The 18,067-nt window shown below is 39.6% G+C and overlaps 1 protein-coding gene across 5 annotated transcripts in view; it reads right to left on the reverse strand.

Moving 5' to 3' along the window:
• The window catches only part of LOC124791610 (AP-1 complex subunit gamma-1), a 177,979-nt gene that overhangs the window by 88,237 nt on the left and 71,675 nt on the right, over positions 1–18,067 (reverse strand). For all 5 annotated transcript variants that reach the window (XM_047257877.1, XM_047257875.1, XM_047257874.1 and 2 more), the window contains one exon: positions 13,389–13,465. In XM_047257877.1, the coding sequence (XP_047113833.1) occupies positions 13,389–13,465 (77 nt within the window). The remainder of the gene's footprint in view (positions 1–13,388; positions 13,466–18,067) is intronic.

The following is an 18,067-nucleotide window of genomic DNA, read 5'->3' on the forward strand; positions in this document are numbered from 1 at the left end:
TTGTTACCTGTTTTAATCTCATACTTAGGTTTATTACAGGCTGCAAATATATGGTTCAAATGGCTCCAAGCGCTATGGGACTTAACATTGAGGTCATCAGTCCCCTAGACTTAGAAACTACTTAAACCTAACTAACCTAAGGACATCACACACATCCATGCTTGAGACAGGATTCAAACCTGCAACCGTAGCAGCAGCGTGGTTACAGACTGAAGTGCCTAGAACCGCTCGGCCACAGCGGCCAGATGCAAATATATGTTAACATAAATCACAAAATACACTACTGGAATTTGGTATTCACTTGTTAACATTTTTGTAACAAGATCATATTTTTTATTTGGAAACAATTACATATTTGATTATAAACACACTGACTCCTGTAACCAACATACAACACACCATTGTCTTCCACTGATGTTATCATAGATTTCAGATGTGCACCAAGCATACTTTTCTTTAACAAAGGTTTCTCCTAGACAGCCAATGATTTAAATATGAACATAAATGTGCAGTTGGCTGATGGACTAAAATAAACTAAAACATATAGCGATAACCCTTCTCCAGTCAACCCTCCCAGGACTTCCTACTCCAGTCCTGTCACAGGCTTATCCTATCCCATCAGTGACAATGCCACTTGTGAAAGCACCGTCATCTACTGACTCCACTGCCAATCATTGCACAGCTTTTTATGTCAGTTTGACAACCAACCAACTGCCCACCAAAATAAATGGCCATGACCATACTGTAGCCTTGCTACAGTTGGTTGGTTATCAAACTGACATAAAAAGCTGTGCAATGATTGGCAGCAGAGCCTGTACATGACGGTGCTTTCGCAAGTGGCAAGATGACCACCCAATGACATCAACCTAGACCATCTGGGTCCTTCCCACCAGCACCAGCTCTTCTGAACTACGCAGATGGGAGTTAACCTCCCAACACATCCTTCACTCCCGTCGCCCTCCCAGCCTCAATCTCCACTAACTAACTGCCCCACAACCTCTTCCCAACTGTTTTCTCCTGCCTCTGTCTTGTCACCCCCCCCCCCCCTCTCCCAGCCCCAGCTTCTACGCCATCTCCTTCACGCACTACACATCACCAGCTCCAATACCCAGGTACCACACGCCTAACCTGTGTTCCTGCCATACCTCCCTCCAACATTATTAGCCAGCCAAACTGCTACCTCCCTCTGAGGTGCTTGCTACTCATCCCCAACCCCTGTTCTTGCCTCCCTCTCCCTCTACCCACCCCACCCGACACAACCTCACTTGCTACAACCCCACCCCACTGCAACTTAGTCTTTATGTGTGTAAGCTCAACAAAGGATTTATCCTGAAAGCTATGAAGTTTTGTTTCTCTTTTGTGTGTGCCTGTTGACATCTCAATGCTTCTGCTATTCGGTTTATTTTTATCTTAAGAAACTACTGCAAGACAACTTGATTAGCTACCTGAGAAACTGCCAATTAGTTGGCAATAGTTTACTTCAAAAAGGTTCCAGTCTTCAGCAGATATAGTCGAAGAGGAAATAATGTGTCAAAAGGGAATCCAAAAATATTTAGAGGATGAGATCAAAATAGCTTAGACATAACTTCAAACACTTTCTGTACTAACAATATTATGAAAAGGAAATTGCTATTCACCATATAGCGGAGAAGCTGAGCCACAGATAGGCACAACACAAAGACTGTCACAAATAAGCTTTCAGCCAGCAAGGCCTTTGTCAAAAACAGTATATATATATATATATATATATATATATATATATATATATATATATATCTAAAAAGAAAGATGATGAAACTTACCAAACAAAAGCGCTGGCAGGTCGATAGACACACAAACAAACAAACACAAACATACACACAAAATTCTAGCTTTCGCAACCAATGGTTGCCTCGTCAGGAAAGAGGGAAGGAGAAGGAAAGACAAAAGGATATGGGTTTTAAGGGAGAGGGTAAGGAGTCATTCCAATCCCGGGAGCGGAAAGACTTACCTTAGGGGGAAAAAGGGACCACGTGGAATGTTTCCCTCTATTATATATATATATATATATATATATATATATATATATATATATATATATATATCACACACACTCACACTCTCACTCACGCGTGCGCGCGCGCGCAGGATCTCCACTATATGGTGAGTAGCAACTTTCCTTTTCATAATATTGTTAAAGTCCATCCTGGATTTTCCATTGTTTGACTTTCTGTACTAAGCTAGTTCTTATCCACAGTTCCATCTCTAAAATAGATAACGAAACTGCTTTCAGAAGATACTTTATTCATAATCAAGTTTTGTAAGGACAGTGAAATTAATAATAATTTTTTTGTTAACATTGTATGTCCTCAGAAAAACACATTTCTGAAACATCCACATCAATGCCTATGTACATATTCTTCTAGTTACCACCAAGGTTCATGGTGGAGAATACCTTTTACCACTGACACACTGAAACCCATATGTTATGTTTTTGTGCAGTCCAGACTGAAAAGATTAAAAAATGAGGAAAATTCACAATCGAGGAAAAGTTAAAATCCCCAAAATACGAGCAAAAATATATGTTATTGGCATGTATGATACAAATCATAATCCTCACCAACACATTGTACAAAATCTGTATAAGCAAAGGAAATTAAATATAGAATGCAATGTTTATATAATAATTTGTGGTAATGAATTGCATCAGTTCTTGAAAAATCACAGATGTGTAAGAGTAAATAACTCTTCAAAAAATAGAAACTGGTATCTGGGTACAAGGTAATCAGCTACTTTCTGATTTGCTACGACTACAAATTCTACTTCAAAACATGAGTTTTTGAGAGATCTTTCATTTGCATTCACCTGGCAAACAATAAAAATTGATGATCATGGTGAATTAAACCAAAAACTGTGAAAGTTGTTGGAATCTGATGTGGGAGGGGGGGGGGGGGGGTGCTTTTGTCTGTAGCCAATGGCAGTTTAATTGGGTTGAATGGACCTCACTCTCCTTTTTGCAGTGCTGATGTCACTAGTTGGATTTCGAATATCGACTTCTGTGAGCGCTTGCGAATGACTCCTGTGTGAACTGTGTGCATCTTGATTATTCATTTCCTTTGTAGTGTGTGTCGTATTTGCACACTATGCCATTGTAAAGCAACGGTCCATTGAATATATCACAAATATGTCACACTTATCACTAAATGTCAGTTAACAAGGCATCAATGAGGCTTCACGAGATTTTACGATAACTAATGCACAGTACAAAATTCACATGAGTAAGCTGTAGCATAATGCATTGTTGGCTGAGTTAGATGTTATAAGTTCACAACTCACTGCATGCTAATTTTTTTCAACTTAGCACTGTTATCACATTTTGGAGCTTGGTTATGATTGTAATATGATATGTTCTGCAATATTTGATATTATTTAATATTTCTGTCTAATTACACAACAAAGAGTGAAATAAATATTTCCAAATGTGTGTGGTTAGGCAGGAACCTAAGAGGACAGCTTATCTGTGAGTGAAACGAGCAATAATAAAATTCATATTGTTTCTTGTTACAAATACTTCATTATTTATTTCCAAATATGTGGTGATTTTTGGGTGTGTGGTTAAGCAGGAATCTAAGAGGACAGTTTAAATTGCCACAAGTGAAAAGATGAGCAATAACATTCATATTCGTACTTGTCTCAAATATTTTGCATGTTGCGCTACCACAAACATATATCTCCAAGGGTTCTTGTTACGACTGAGGTTCTCCTGTCACTAGCACTTTCATAAACATTCAACTTGACACTATAGCAATAGACAAATCAATAGCCTCATTCCTGGTCACCTTCACAGTGCCACCACATCACAATTATGTCAGTTCCCGCAAAAGGTAGAGTGAAACATACTCAACCCATCATCACTGTGTGCTGGTTTTAAACATTGCAAGTTGTGTTGGTAATGCCGATCATGGATTATGTTAGCATTTCCTCTCTCACATCTCTCCTCTCTGTAACGGCCTAAAATATTTCATTAACTTCACCACCACCCACAGTGCAAACCATCTGTCTTTTGTGCCACTTACAACTTGTTCAGTCAGATCAAATGTCAACAAGACAAAAACAGGACGAAGTCAAGCAAGGTGTCGAGTAAGAATGTAGAATCAAGGTAAACTTTACTTTTTTGATGGGGTCTATGAATTCATGGTGTAGAATAATGAAAAATGTAAAACTGAAGTTCAACTGTAATAATTTCCCTCCCAGTTCCACTTACAAACAGAGCAAGGGAAAAACGGCTGTCTCTAGGCCTCTGTATGAGCCCTAATTTCTCTTACTTTCGTTGTCCTTAGGCAAAATGCACATGGGCAGCAGTAACATCATTCTGCAGTCAGCTTCATAGGCCGGTTTTCTAAATTTTCTCAACAGAATTTCATAAAAGAAAAATGTCTTCCCCCCAGATTCCCACTCGAGTTCATGAAGCATCTCCATGACACTTGCGTGTTGATTGAACCTACTGGTAACAAATCAGGCAGCTCACTTCTGAACTGCTTTGATGTCATCCTTGATTCTTTTTGATGTCATGCTATAAGGACTTTGAAAAACTCAGAGTGAAAAGGGGCAAACCTCCAGGAACATAGGGCTCTGGAACACACGTGGAAAAAAGACATCTGTCTAAGCAATATCTAACAAAATAACTGAATCATGAAGTCTAGATACATTTTTGTGGTTATTTTATTGAAGGTTTGCCCGTACAGTGATTTCATGGTAGTCGTCGTTTAAATCTGACTTGTTTATATGCCCATCTAAAGGCTCTTAACAAATTGTGCACATTCATTTGTATATTTATACATACTTTTTGCTAGGAATATCCCCATGTGTATCTTTTTTCTCTTCACTCCAGTGTATGCTGGCATTTGTGTGTTGCATTTAGGTAATATCTCGCGATTTGAGTTTCTGTTAAGTGTGACTTCTGTCTAACATTTTTGTTTACACATGTCTCATGTACACATCATCAGAGGCTGGATTCTTTTTATAGCATATAAACTTACTACTTCTCATAATATCCATTTAGTTTTGCATACGGTACTTATTGTTTTTGCCTTGCTGTAGATATTTATTTGACCATGAGTGGAATCTGTGGGAGTTATCGTATGAAAGTAAGTAGTGCGATGCGTTGTGGGAGATCCAGTAAATAGTTTCAGAGGGGAGGAGGGAGTATGTTGTGGGGAGAACTATGGGAAGGATTGAGGCCCTCTCCTGGAACTGCAAAATCAGCAGCAGAAATATATTGATAGAGGAGCAGCAAAAGGTAGGTCTGTGCACTCCAGACACAGATCGAGTTAGGAGAAGGTAGTAGTGATGGGGGTGCTTGGGAAATGGCAGTTGGTACGAAGGCTAGTGGGAAGTGGAAGCAATCTGACAATTTTATTATGTCTCCCAGCAACAGGTTCCAGCTGCCAAAGCTGAAGGGATAGGAGCTTAAGATGGTGTAGGAAAAATTAATAACTGCAGCTGTTAGAAAGTCCTCTCAGACACTTAGAATTTCTCAATTCTTGAAAAAAAAGCACTGCAGCAATCCACCGTCCCTAGATTATTATTACAGGTATACAAATATAGAGGAGAGTATTGCTTGCAGCAAAAAATCATTTGATGACAATATCTAAGACAGAAAATAAAAGTGACGTAATGTGGGATGTCCTAAGACAAGAAATTGGGAAAGGCAGGCACACGCTTAATAACACAATTTCCAAAGATGGAGGTAAGATAATAGACAACTCTCAGGAATTGGCATATTTTGTGAATGACTATTTTTTGGTGTTGTAGAGAAATTTCAGCAAAACCTCCCAAATGCACACGTAGCAATGAAAATGGACTACACAGTAAGCACAACAGAACTTGAAGTCAAGTAAACAAAACAGAATTTAAAAGCCAGCAGCTACAGATAAAGTTCCTTTTGCTTTTCTGAATGAGTGAATACAAGCACACAACCACCATGAACAAACATAATATGTGCATCCTTCAGTTCTGGCATTTTTTTCAGTTGTACCATTACTAAAAAATGGTAATGCAGAAAGTACTGAAAACTTCAGATCAGTTTCACTATTGCCTCTTTCTCGAAAATAAGAGAATCTATTATATTACAGGAGAGACTAATGAGTTACATGAATAAATACAACCTGTTTAACGGAGCACAGTTTGGTTTCCTAAGTGAGTTAAGTTCAATATTAGCCATTACTGAGTTCACAAAAATGGTACTTGAAACTCTTGACAAGGATGATAGCATTTCACACATATTCTTAGACTTGAACAATGCTTTTGACATTGCTGATCATAAAACAATGCGTAAGAGGAACAGCAAACAAATGGTTCCAGTCTTACTCTAAACACAGTGCAGAGTAGCATGTTCTGCTCTTTGGGTTTTATCACCTGTCTGCAACAGCCCATGTTTTGCGGTGACATACTATGACTGTGTACACTCAATTTGTGACTGTGTAATTCTTTTCTGGGGACTGAAGGCATGAAAAATGGACACAATTTTTAAACTACAGAAAAGAGCCATACGAATAATAATTAGAGGAAGCAGTCAGACTTACTGTAAAGAGCTATTCAGAGAACTGGGCATCCCCACTGCACCAAGTGAGTACATCTACCAATCTAGTGCTTATCAGGGATTACACGCTAAATATTCAATTATGAGTTATACACATAATCATGGAAAAAGATCCAGTACGAACTTACATTTTCCATGGAATCAGGGAATAAAGTTGTATAAGAAACTGCACAGGAAAATAAGACACATTACCAAAACACATCCATTCAAAAAGGCAGCTAAAACATTCTTCATAACTAATGCATACTACACAAAGATTGCTTGCAGTACTCAAAAAAAGTGGGGTAATAATGAAAGGCTAATTACAACAGCCTTTATATTTCAATGCATGACCAGAGTTTACTGCTTTTGCAAAGAATTCATGTGCCCGGATCTACAGTGCACGGTAGTAATGTCTTTCTGACAGTTTTTTTTTTCCTTATGGGCAGAGGGGAGGACAGAAAGGAAACCTGGAGCATACTTGAACATTGGTGGCTCAGGAATTGGTTGTCCAAAAAGGCTGGAATTATTGATGACCCAGAGGTCATCACTGGGTATCCTCTGTGGTGGTGATGAGAAAAACTATATTTTCACATTTTAGCCTTTATGAGTAACCAAACAGTAATGTGTGTTTCCATCTCTTATCACTTCTTTCAGCTCTGGCTACAATTTTTGCAACTGAAAAATGTGCCAGTCTTCTTGAACTCAGAGGAATGCAAGGCATTATACTTAACAATGAAATTATGCCTAGTAATGCATTTTTTTGCTTATTGCAGGCATGACAAGGAGAGGTACTGTGTCAAATTATCAGAAGCATATTATGATGCACCTGAAATTGCTTTCTCATGAAAAAGGAAAAGTGAAAAATTCCCATGAGAGTCCAAATGTCTAAGGCATACTTCTGCAGGTCTCACATTATCACATTACTAAATTACTAAAAAACTACATAAATTTCAATGAAGATTTTTTAACTGATATGTGATCGGCATACTCTCAACTGTCCATGACCACTGCATGAGGAATATTATCCAAATCTTGAGGTTAGACCAAATTACTGCGTTTTGAAACTCTGAAGTACTTTCCTTAATGCTCTATGGACTGTCACAAATGTCCAAACCACTTCGTGAATGCTTCATGGTAGGCTTCTTTCTGGAAACTTAGGTACAGTGGAACCTCACTTAGCGAGCACTTCCCATAATGTGCAAAAGAAATCGTTAAATAAATGACTAGCTTAAAGAGCCATGTTTCACAGAACGAGTGATGACAATTTAGTGTGGCAACACCAGCCGTTTGCACACAGCATGGGAAACATTCAACAATATAAAAACCTTTCATTGTCGGCAGCGACATATGAACAATGTCTTTAGTATGTACTGCAGTCTATGTTTAGCGTTCTATCTGTTACCATCTTAGTGATCTAAACTTGTGTTCAGTGTTTTTCTGTGTGCAAATTTTAATAATCTTCATAGGAATGTCTTGGAAGATATAGCCACAACAAGACAACCAGAAGGGAAAGAAAATAACTTTAGAAATAAAACTTAAAATCATTAAAAAATGCGAATATGGTGTGAATGTTACTGATTTAGCACACACATACAATCGATCTACATCAACTATTTGCACTATCCTCAAGAACAAGGACAAGATTAAGGAGATAAATTCTTCAAAGGGAGTGACAAGAGTATCTAATCAATTGTTTCATATTCTGGACAATGTTGAAAGGTTGCTCTTTATATGGATAAATGAAAAGGAATTGCAAGGTGACATTATTAACAAGAACATCATTTGTGAGAAGGCAAGAATGATTTTCGCTGCCCTCATTAAGAAGATGCCAGTATCATCACTGGCTGAAGAAGTATTTAAAGGAAGCCATGGGCAGTTCGAGAAGTTTAAGCGAAGAACCAGCATCCACAGTGTTGAGAGCCATGACAAAGCAGCCAACTCCGACACAAAGGCAGCAGAGAACTTCATCAGCAACTTCAAAAAGCTCATGGATTTTGAGGGTTATCTGCTGTAACAGGTTCTAAATTGTGACGAGATGGGTCTATTCTGGAAAAAGATGCCGAAGCGTACATTTATAATAGCAGAGGAGAAGACATTGCCCAGTCAAAGCCAATGAAAGACAGTCTTACACTGCTATTCTTTGCCAATGCAAGCAACTCCATGAGCCTTCAAGAAATGGAAAGTCCAGAAGAGCAGATTAAATGTGATACGGAGATCCAAAAACAAGGCTCGGGTGAGATGTGATCATTTCTGTGATTGCATCAATGAAGTGTTTGGTCCTTCAGGGAAAAAATATTTGCTTGAGGAGTATCTGCAAATCTATGTCTTGCTTGTTATGGACAACACTCCTTCCCATTCTACAAGACCACCTACTTGAATAATATCAATTATCAAGATCCAATTTGTGTGTCCCAACACCACTCTGTTACTTCAGCCAAAGGGCCAGCAGATTATTTATAACTTTAAGAAGCTCTACACTAAAGCACTCTTCGAGCATTGCTTCGAGTTGACTGAAGCTACCAATCTCACTCTCAGAGAGTTTTGGAAATATCACTTCAACATCATCGCCTGTATGATGATCAAAGAGGAATGGGTTACCAAGAGAACTCTCACTTCTGCTTGAAAGGACCTTTGGCCAGAGAGTTATTGTCAAATGTGACTCTGAAGCATTTGAGTTGGTACCTGAGGAGCCTGTGGTCGGAGAGATTGTGTCTTTGGCCAAGAGCATGGGACTATAAGCGGATAACAATTATATCGATGAGCTTGAGGAAGATAACAGCCAAGAAATGACCACTGAAGAGCTTTTATGGAGTTGCAGTGTGTTTCACAGCAGGAAGTTGTGGAGATGAGTTCAGAGGAGGAGGAGGAGGAGGAGGAGGAGGAGGTGTTGGTGTTGGTAGCAGCAGAGCAGCAATCTTGTGGTGCAATAAGAGAAATGCTGGAGACATGAGAATCGGATGCATCATACATGGAAAATCATCACCCCAATAAAGCAGTGACTATGTACACTACAAATTCTGACGATAATGCTGTGTCGCATTTTTGTCAAGTATTGGAGCAACGGTAGAAACAAATAACTATGGATAGCATCCTAGTAAAAAATAATAGTTATACACTGAAGTGCCAAAGAAACTGGTGTAGGCATGTGTATTCAAATACAGAGAAATGAAAACAGGCACAATACGGCGCTGCAATCGGCAATGCCTATATAAGATGACAAGTGTCTGGGGCAGTTGTTAGATCTGTTACTGCTGCAACAACGGCAGGTTATTAAGATTTAAGCGATTTTGAATGTGATGTTACATTCAGCACACAAGTGATGGGACAAAGCATCTCAGAGGTAGCGACGAAGTGGGGATTTTCCCGAACGACCATTTCACAAGTGTACCATGAATCAGGAATCTGGTAAAACATCAAATCTCTGACATCGCTGCAGCCAGAAAGAGATCCTGCAAGAACAGGATCAACAACAACTGCAGAGAGTCATTCAATGTGACAAAAGTGCAATCTTTCTGCTAATTGCAGCAGATTTCAATGGTGGGCCATCAGCAAGTACCAGCTTGAGAACCATGCAATGAAACATCATCGATATGGGCTTTTGGAGCTGAAGGCCCACTTATGTATCCTTGATGACTGCATGACAAAAAAGCTTTACACCTCACCTGGGCCCACCAACAGCAACATTGGACTGTTGATCGCTGGAAACATGTTGCCTGGTCCGATGAGTCTTGTTTAAAGTTGTATTGAGAGGATGGATATGTATGGGTATGGAGATAACCTCATCAATCTGTGGACCCTGCATGTCAGCATAGGACTGTTCAAGCTGGTGGAGGTTCTGTAATGGCATGGACGTGTGCAGTTGGAATATGTGACCCATGATAATGTCAGATATGACACTGACAGGTGACACATACGTAAGCATCCTGTCTGATCACCTGCATCCATTCACATCCATTGTGCATTCTGATGGACTCTGGGAATTCCAGCAGGACTACGTGATACTCCAAATGTCTAGAATTGCTGCAGAATGGCTCCAGGAACACTCTTGTGAGTTTAAACACATCTGCTGGCCACCCAACTCCCCAGACATGAACATTATTGAGTATATCTGGGATGCCTTGCAACATACTGTTCAAAAGAGATCTCCACCCCCTCATACTATTATAGATTTATTGACAGCCCTGCAGGATTCATGGTGTGAATTCCCTCCAGCACTACTTCAGACACAGGCCCGAGTCCATGCCATGTCATACTGCGGCATTTCTGCATGCTCGCGGGGGCCCTACACGATATTAGATGGGTGTAGCAGTTTCTTTGGCTCCTCAGTGTATATTGTGAATAATAAAGTACATAATCCTGTATGAATGATTTTCTTTGAATAAATGGCATGAATAAGATAAAACTTTTAAAACCATTTCTGCATGGAATGCATTATCTTATTTTACCCATGTAGCAGCACATAAATTGTTCTGCTTAATGAGTGTTCACACTATGAGTAAGATTCTGGAAAATATTATGCTTGCTATGTGAGGTTCCACTGTACACATCACAGACAGATGTAGCTGCTATTGGTGTTTCCAATCAATGAGCATGGGTGGTTTATACCACTTTGAGGAACAGAGCTATCCTACAGAGCTATTTTTAGAGCTATAGCATGGATAAGGAAATATGTGTACCTGAGACTCCTCATGCAGAGAGACTGTTTTAGCTACGAGGGGATCTGATGCATTATTACGATGGAGCAAGATCCTGGGCAGATCTGATTTTGGGCATTTCTCCTTAAAGTATTTGAAGAGACTGGCATTTAAATTCAAAAATACACCAATCTGAAGTTCCTATCTTACCTTCATCCACAACAGTGGCAACAATGTGACCAGCTGCCACAAAGAATGTCCATACCATTACATTAGAGCGTCGATTATCCGAACGTCGGTCAACCAAACGACCGCTTAACCGAACTGTGTACTCGCTCACACCTGTTACTCTCCCACCCTACCGTCCATCATCCCCCTCATGCCCAAACCAAGTTTCCTACAGCAGTCGCCACACTGGGCCACTGCTGGCGGAACATTGCTTCTAATGGGACCTTCACAAAGCGCTGCTGACCGGCCAAGCCACCAGTCACTGTGTTTCAACAATCAGCACACTTCTGTCGGCTTGGCACTGGCAGTAGAAGTAGCGGCAGTATCAAAGCTGTTCACAGCAACAGCTGCACCAGCTTAGAGTTGAGGCGTGCCACTCCGAGCAGTTTGAAGGATTGCGCGCCCCCAAGAAGAGCTTCTCACGGTGCAAACAGCCACCTTCTGTTCTCTGTTACAACCACTTGTGTGCTGCTGTGTGAAGAAGTGAACTTGACGATACAAAATGCTTAAAAATAAACATGTTGTCCTTTCTATGAGGGAGAAGTACGAGATTATTAAAAGGTTAGAAGAAGGTGAATCTCAACCACTTCATCCAATTTTAATTTTGTATACTGTGTGTATTGTTCATGCAAAATGCGTATGTAATATGTATATATATTTTTGTTTAATAAACTGTGCCACATACTATATATTCTTACTGAAGTTGCCTTTGTATGTTACTTTGTAGTACTAAAAGAGATGCCTGTTTTTATGAATAAATTTACTGCACAGTACTTCTTTTTGGCAAATAAACATGTACAGTTCGATTATCCAAACAAACTAGTTTTCCGAACACCCATGTCCCCCAATTACTTCGGATAATTGATGCTCTATTATATTTTAAACATACTCTATGGTATTTTCATTTTTGCTCAACAAACTTGTTCTGAGGAGACCCCTCCATGCACACTCCCAATTTGTTTCAAGGTTGAATGGTACAAAACCATGTCTCGCCATCAGTTACAATATAAACTAATACTCCAACTGCCCATCACTTGCTGACAGAATGCAACATGAAGGGGCCTGTGTAAGGGTTAGACTGCGCACACTGAAGTAGGGCATATCTTCTCACATTTCCCACACTGACGTAGAGGATCAGTAAGCACACTAACTTTGACTACAGAGGTTCTCAAGCAGTGCCCACATATACAGTATATTGGCTAAACATGTTTTGACAGTTCTGTCACCCTCAATGTCCCAAACAACTTCTTAGCCGATGGCTGCATCGGTGTGTAGTAGGAGTATGCATCTCCTCAGTAGATCACTCCAACTACACACTGACACAGCCATTGACAAAGAAGTTCTTTGGGATATTGCAAAGGACACAACTGTCAAAAATGGTTTAGCCAATAATACATGTACCCATTAGCTGATAACCTCTGTAGTTGAAGTGCATGTCTTTTGCAACTGAAGACTCGCACGAATGATTTTGTACAGTGGATGCCAACAACCCAATCACACAAGTAATGTTACACTAATACGAACTGCAGTTCTTTGGAATACAGCCGTTTAAGAATGAAGGACAATAGTTCCGTACATGATCCGACTGTATCAATAAATGTTAAAATAAAAAAGCAACCAACAGAAGCTAGGTGAAAATTTGTAAAAGCTGTGTTCAGTTACACAAAGTGTGTTGGTGTTACAAATCAAGTGACAGTCTTACAATACAGTCAACACAGCATTCAAAATATTTTGCAAATAATAAAAATGTGTGTGCTAATTTGTCATTACCGTGTCATAAATGCAAGGAACAATGTACATAAACTGTCACAGTTTTTGAAGTGTTCTTTGATTTGATCTGGTGATTCGTAGCACACAGACAGCAAAGACTACAAAAATCTGAACAGTCTTAGGCTTTCGGTAATCATTCCCTCATAAAGAAAGAAGTAACACATAAACAGGATTAGAGATGGAGAAGCACTTACTTTTTTAAAATGTTGTAATGTATCTGGACTATTTTCACACATTTCTGTTATGAGAGTAACTCCTGTGATTAGCACCCCTGAAACACAGAGAACAGTTTTGAGAGAGCAGTTTTGGGTTGCAAAAAGTAAATGAATCTTCCTACCCATTTTCACATTAAAAATTTTGTAGCTAACTTTTCTCGCAGATGACAGAGGTGTTCACACGGACGTAAATCCTTATTTAATGTTACAGCACATATCCAGTAATGCAGCACTAATACTGACATGCACACAAAATTCTAACACAGGAAACTATAATATGAGTAATGTCACCTTTTCCTCTGCAAACTCTGAGATGTGCCTAGAATATTTCACATGTTCACTCTTTCTAAGGTCAAGTGCAACTTTGTGTGTGTGTTCCTGTTAAATACTCAACCTCAATATAGTAATGAAAATCTATTTACTTATTCACTCTTTTCATAAATCATAAAAAACTGGTAACACATTTCACTCCAAATGACAGAAAATGTTGAGGCAGAATGCAATATGGAATGTTACAGGTCATCATTAACAAAAGAATTTTCTCCAAACGATCAAGAAAAATAAGGCGAATACCTAAGTTGTAAAAAATGTTCAAGTGAAAAACTATTCTATCAAAACCATTGGTTAACACAAACATTAAGGTACACAAGGGAAATGAAACCCACAGATCTTCCTTCATGTGTAAGTGAAAACTTCACTATTTATGAACTTTATAAATGCTACTGTCAGACAATCTCTCCTTTGCTTACAGACATTTATATCTATCTACCTCTCTAACAAGTTAGCTGCTTCTATAACCAAGGTCACTCATTCACACCTGTGTGGTGCTATTTTCTGGTGTACATGAGTTCGAATACTGCTGGTGGATGAAATTTTCACTGCCAGTAAGAGCAGGAGTAGTGGTGTAAAGTTTTTTATCACCAGTCTTTGCACCAATGTCATGGATTAAAATCCAAACCGCTGCTTAGTGTCTGATGTAGACACTCTGTGGTCCACGTGGTGCTTTTTGAGAGGATTAGGCTATGTCTTTTTTGACTGTACTGCCTACTGAACTATTCCTTACTGTGTTGGAAGGACAGACTCAGCATACAGGAAAGTCAAAACAACCTTTGGTGACATTAAAAGCAAGGGTGATAACATTAAGAGTGCAATGGGAATTCCACTGTTAAATGCAGAGGAGAGAGCAGATAGGTGGAAAGAATACACTGAAAGCCTCTATGAGGGGAAGATTTGTCTGATGTGTTGGAAGATGAAACAGGAGTTGATTTAGAAGAGATAGGGGATCCAGTGTTAGAATCAGAATTTAAAAGAGCTTTTTTGGAGGACTTAAGATCAAATAAGGCAGATAGGATAGATAACATTCCATCAGAATTTCTGAACTCATTGGGGGAAGTGGCGACAAAATGACTATTCACGTTGGTGTGTTGAATGTATGAGTCTAGCGACATACCATCTGACTTTTGGAAAAGCATCATCCACACAATTCCAAAGACGGCAAGAGATGAACAAATGAGAGAATTATCACACAATCAGCTTAACAGCTCATGCACCCAAGTTGCTTACAAGAATAAGATACAGAAGAATAGATAAGAAAATTGAGGATTTATTAGATGTCGTTACTTTGGCATCAGGAGAGGTAAGGGCACCAGAGAGGCAATTCTGATGTTGTGGTTGATAATGGAAGCAGTACTAAAGAAAAATCAAGACACATTCATAGGATTAGTCGAACTGGAAAAAGTGTTTGACAATGTAAAATGTTGCAAGATGTTCGAAATTCTGAAAAAAAGTAGGGGTAGGTTATAGGGAGAGAAGGGTGACGTACAATATGTACAACAGCCAAGAGAAAATAATAAGAGTGGATGACTGAGAACGAAGTGCTTGCATTAAAAAGGGTGTAAGACAAGGATTTGGCCTTTCGCCCCTTCAGTTCAATCTGTACATCGAGGAAGCAATGATGGAAATGAAAGAAAGGTTCAGGAACGGAATTAAAATTCAAGGTGGAAGGATATTGATGATACGATTCGCTGATGACATTGCTATCCTGAGTGAAAGTGAAGAGGAATTACATTATCTGCTGAAAGTAATGAACAGTCTAATTATTGCCGAGTATGGCTTGAGAGTAAATCAAAGAAAGACAACGGTAATGAGAAGTAGTAGAAATGAGAACAACAAGAAACTCAACATCAGGATTGATGGTCAAGAAGTAGATAAAGTTAAGGAATTTTGCTACCTACGCAGTAAAATAACCAATGACGGATGGAGAAAGGACACCAAAAGCAGTCTTGCAATGGCAAAAAGGGCATTCCTGCCGACAGAAGTCTACTAATATCAAAAATCGCCCTTAAATTGAGGAAGAAATTTCTAAGAATGTACTTCTAGAGTACAGCATTGTATGGAAGTGAAACATGGACTGTGGAAAAACCAGAAGAGAAGAGAATCGAAGCGTTTGAGATGTGGTGCTACAGACAAATGTTGAGAATTAGGTTGACTGATAAGGTAAGGAACGAGGAGGTTCTGCGCAGAATCGGAGAGGAAAGGAATATGTGGAGAACACTGATAAGGAGAAGGGACAGAATGATATGACATCTATTAAGACATTAGGGAATGACTTTCATGGTACTAGAGGGAGCTGCAGAGGGCAGAAACTGTAGAGGAAGGCAGAGGTTGGAATACATCCAGCAAATAATTGAGGACGTAGGTTGCAAGCGCTACTCTGAGATGAAGAGGTTAGCACAGCAGAAGAATTCGTGGCAGGCCCATCAAACCAGTCAGAAGACTTATGACAAACCATGTTTCAATCTCTCCCTTTCCTTCATCTATAACAACACAAACCCATCATTACACCGTACAGGTACTCATCAAACCCATTCACACTCCACAGATACCAGGTGTAGAAGTACAAAACCAGAATTTGGTTGCAATAATTACATGTCTTTTGTTTGAAACTGATAAACAATATTGTATTCAAAATTTTCTCCATTGCTATTTATACATTTCTCCCACCTGTCCGGCAGGCTATGAACGCCACGCCAAAAAAAACAGTTCTCCATTTGAAATGAGCCAGTCAACAAGCCATTTTAGTACATGTGAAGTGTTGTTCAGCGAGAGCGTGTCCCAGTGAGACAAATAGAAGATAATCGGACGGAGCCAAGTTTGGAGAATAAGCCACATGCCCTAGTATTTCTCAACTGAACATCTCAATTGTTTCCCTAACTAATTTTGCTGTGTGTGATGGGGTATTTCATGGATTAATATGACTTTGTGTTGCCTTTTCCACATTCCGGTCTTTTTCACGTAACGCTCAATTTAAATCAATCATTTTGGTAGCGATCAGTGTTAAGTTTCACCACGTTTTAGCAGCTCATAATAGATGACACCCTTTTGATCCCACTAAACACAGAGCATTGTCTTCTTTCCAAACCAATTTGGTCTTGCAGTGGATGTCGATGGTTTGTCTGGATTCACATGTGATTTACGGTGCTTAGGAATCTCAAAATATATCCATTTTTCATCACCTGTCACTATTTAATGGAGAAATGACTTTCTTTTGTATCTAGTAAGCAAGCATTTCACAAGTGGTCTTTCATTCAGTTAATGGAGATCCCATTTTCCCACTTTCTGCACATTTCCCATAGCTTTCAACTGAAGAGATCTTTCGCATAGCTTTCAAATGAAGAGAATTGGCTTTCTGCATAACATTCAATCGAGTTCCTGTTGAGTTTCAGTATCATCTTCATCTAATAAGACCTACAATTCGTTGTCTTCGAACTTTTTCAGTGGTTTCCCAGACTCGTCGTTTCTCACGTCAAAATTATCACTTTTGAATTTTTTGAACCACTGGAAAAACTATATTTTCCGAAGAACGCATTCACCGAAAGCTTTGACAAGCATTCGATTGATTCTGCAGCAGTTTTCTTCAAATGATAACAGAAAACCAATGCTGTCCGGAAATTGTAGTTCGTAGGTACAAAACTCGAATGGTTACGTCCGTTGGTTGGTTGGTTTGTTTGGGGTATAAAGGTACCAAACTACAGGGTCATCAGTCTTTTTCCTGACACAAGCAAGGCTCAAGGTACAAAAACACCCAAAGTACGTTTGAGAAAGTAAAAGGGGGAAAAGGAATGGTCTGGGCTGGCTGATCACAATAATAAAAGAGGATGAGCCATCCACTCTGCAACACATTAAAATGTCCACCCCAAAAAGACAAGGCAAGGATGAACACATGTAGGGAAAAGACGACCACCAAGCCAAACAAATGCAAGGAAAGTGTGACAGAGTTAAAATGGAGGGAGACTGGCGGCCTCGGAGAGAATGCTAAATGCCCACCCTTGTCGCCCAACACCGAAGGTAGGGTGCTGGGAAAGTTAAAAGTCTGCTGCAGAGGGGCTAAAAGTGGGCAGTCCAGCAAGATGTGGACGACAGTCATATGTGAGCCACAGTGACACCGAGGTGGGTCCTCGCGACAGAGGAGGTAGCCACGTATGGCCAATGCGGAGCCAGCAGAAACCACAGAGTCCCTGCGAGAGGCCCGCATGGAGGACTTCCACGCATTCGCAGTCTCCTTAATGGCATGCAGTTTGTTGTGCGTATTGAGATTACGCCATTCCGTCTCCCAAAACTGGAAAACCCTGCGGCATAATAATGATCACAAGTGAGTT

Source organism: Schistocerca piceifrons, chromosome 1 (assembly GCF_021461385.2).
Source record: "Schistocerca piceifrons isolate TAMUIC-IGC-003096 chromosome 1, iqSchPice1.1, whole genome shotgun sequence".
Lineage (NCBI taxonomy): Eukaryota > Metazoa > Arthropoda > Insecta > Orthoptera > Acrididae > Schistocerca > Schistocerca piceifrons.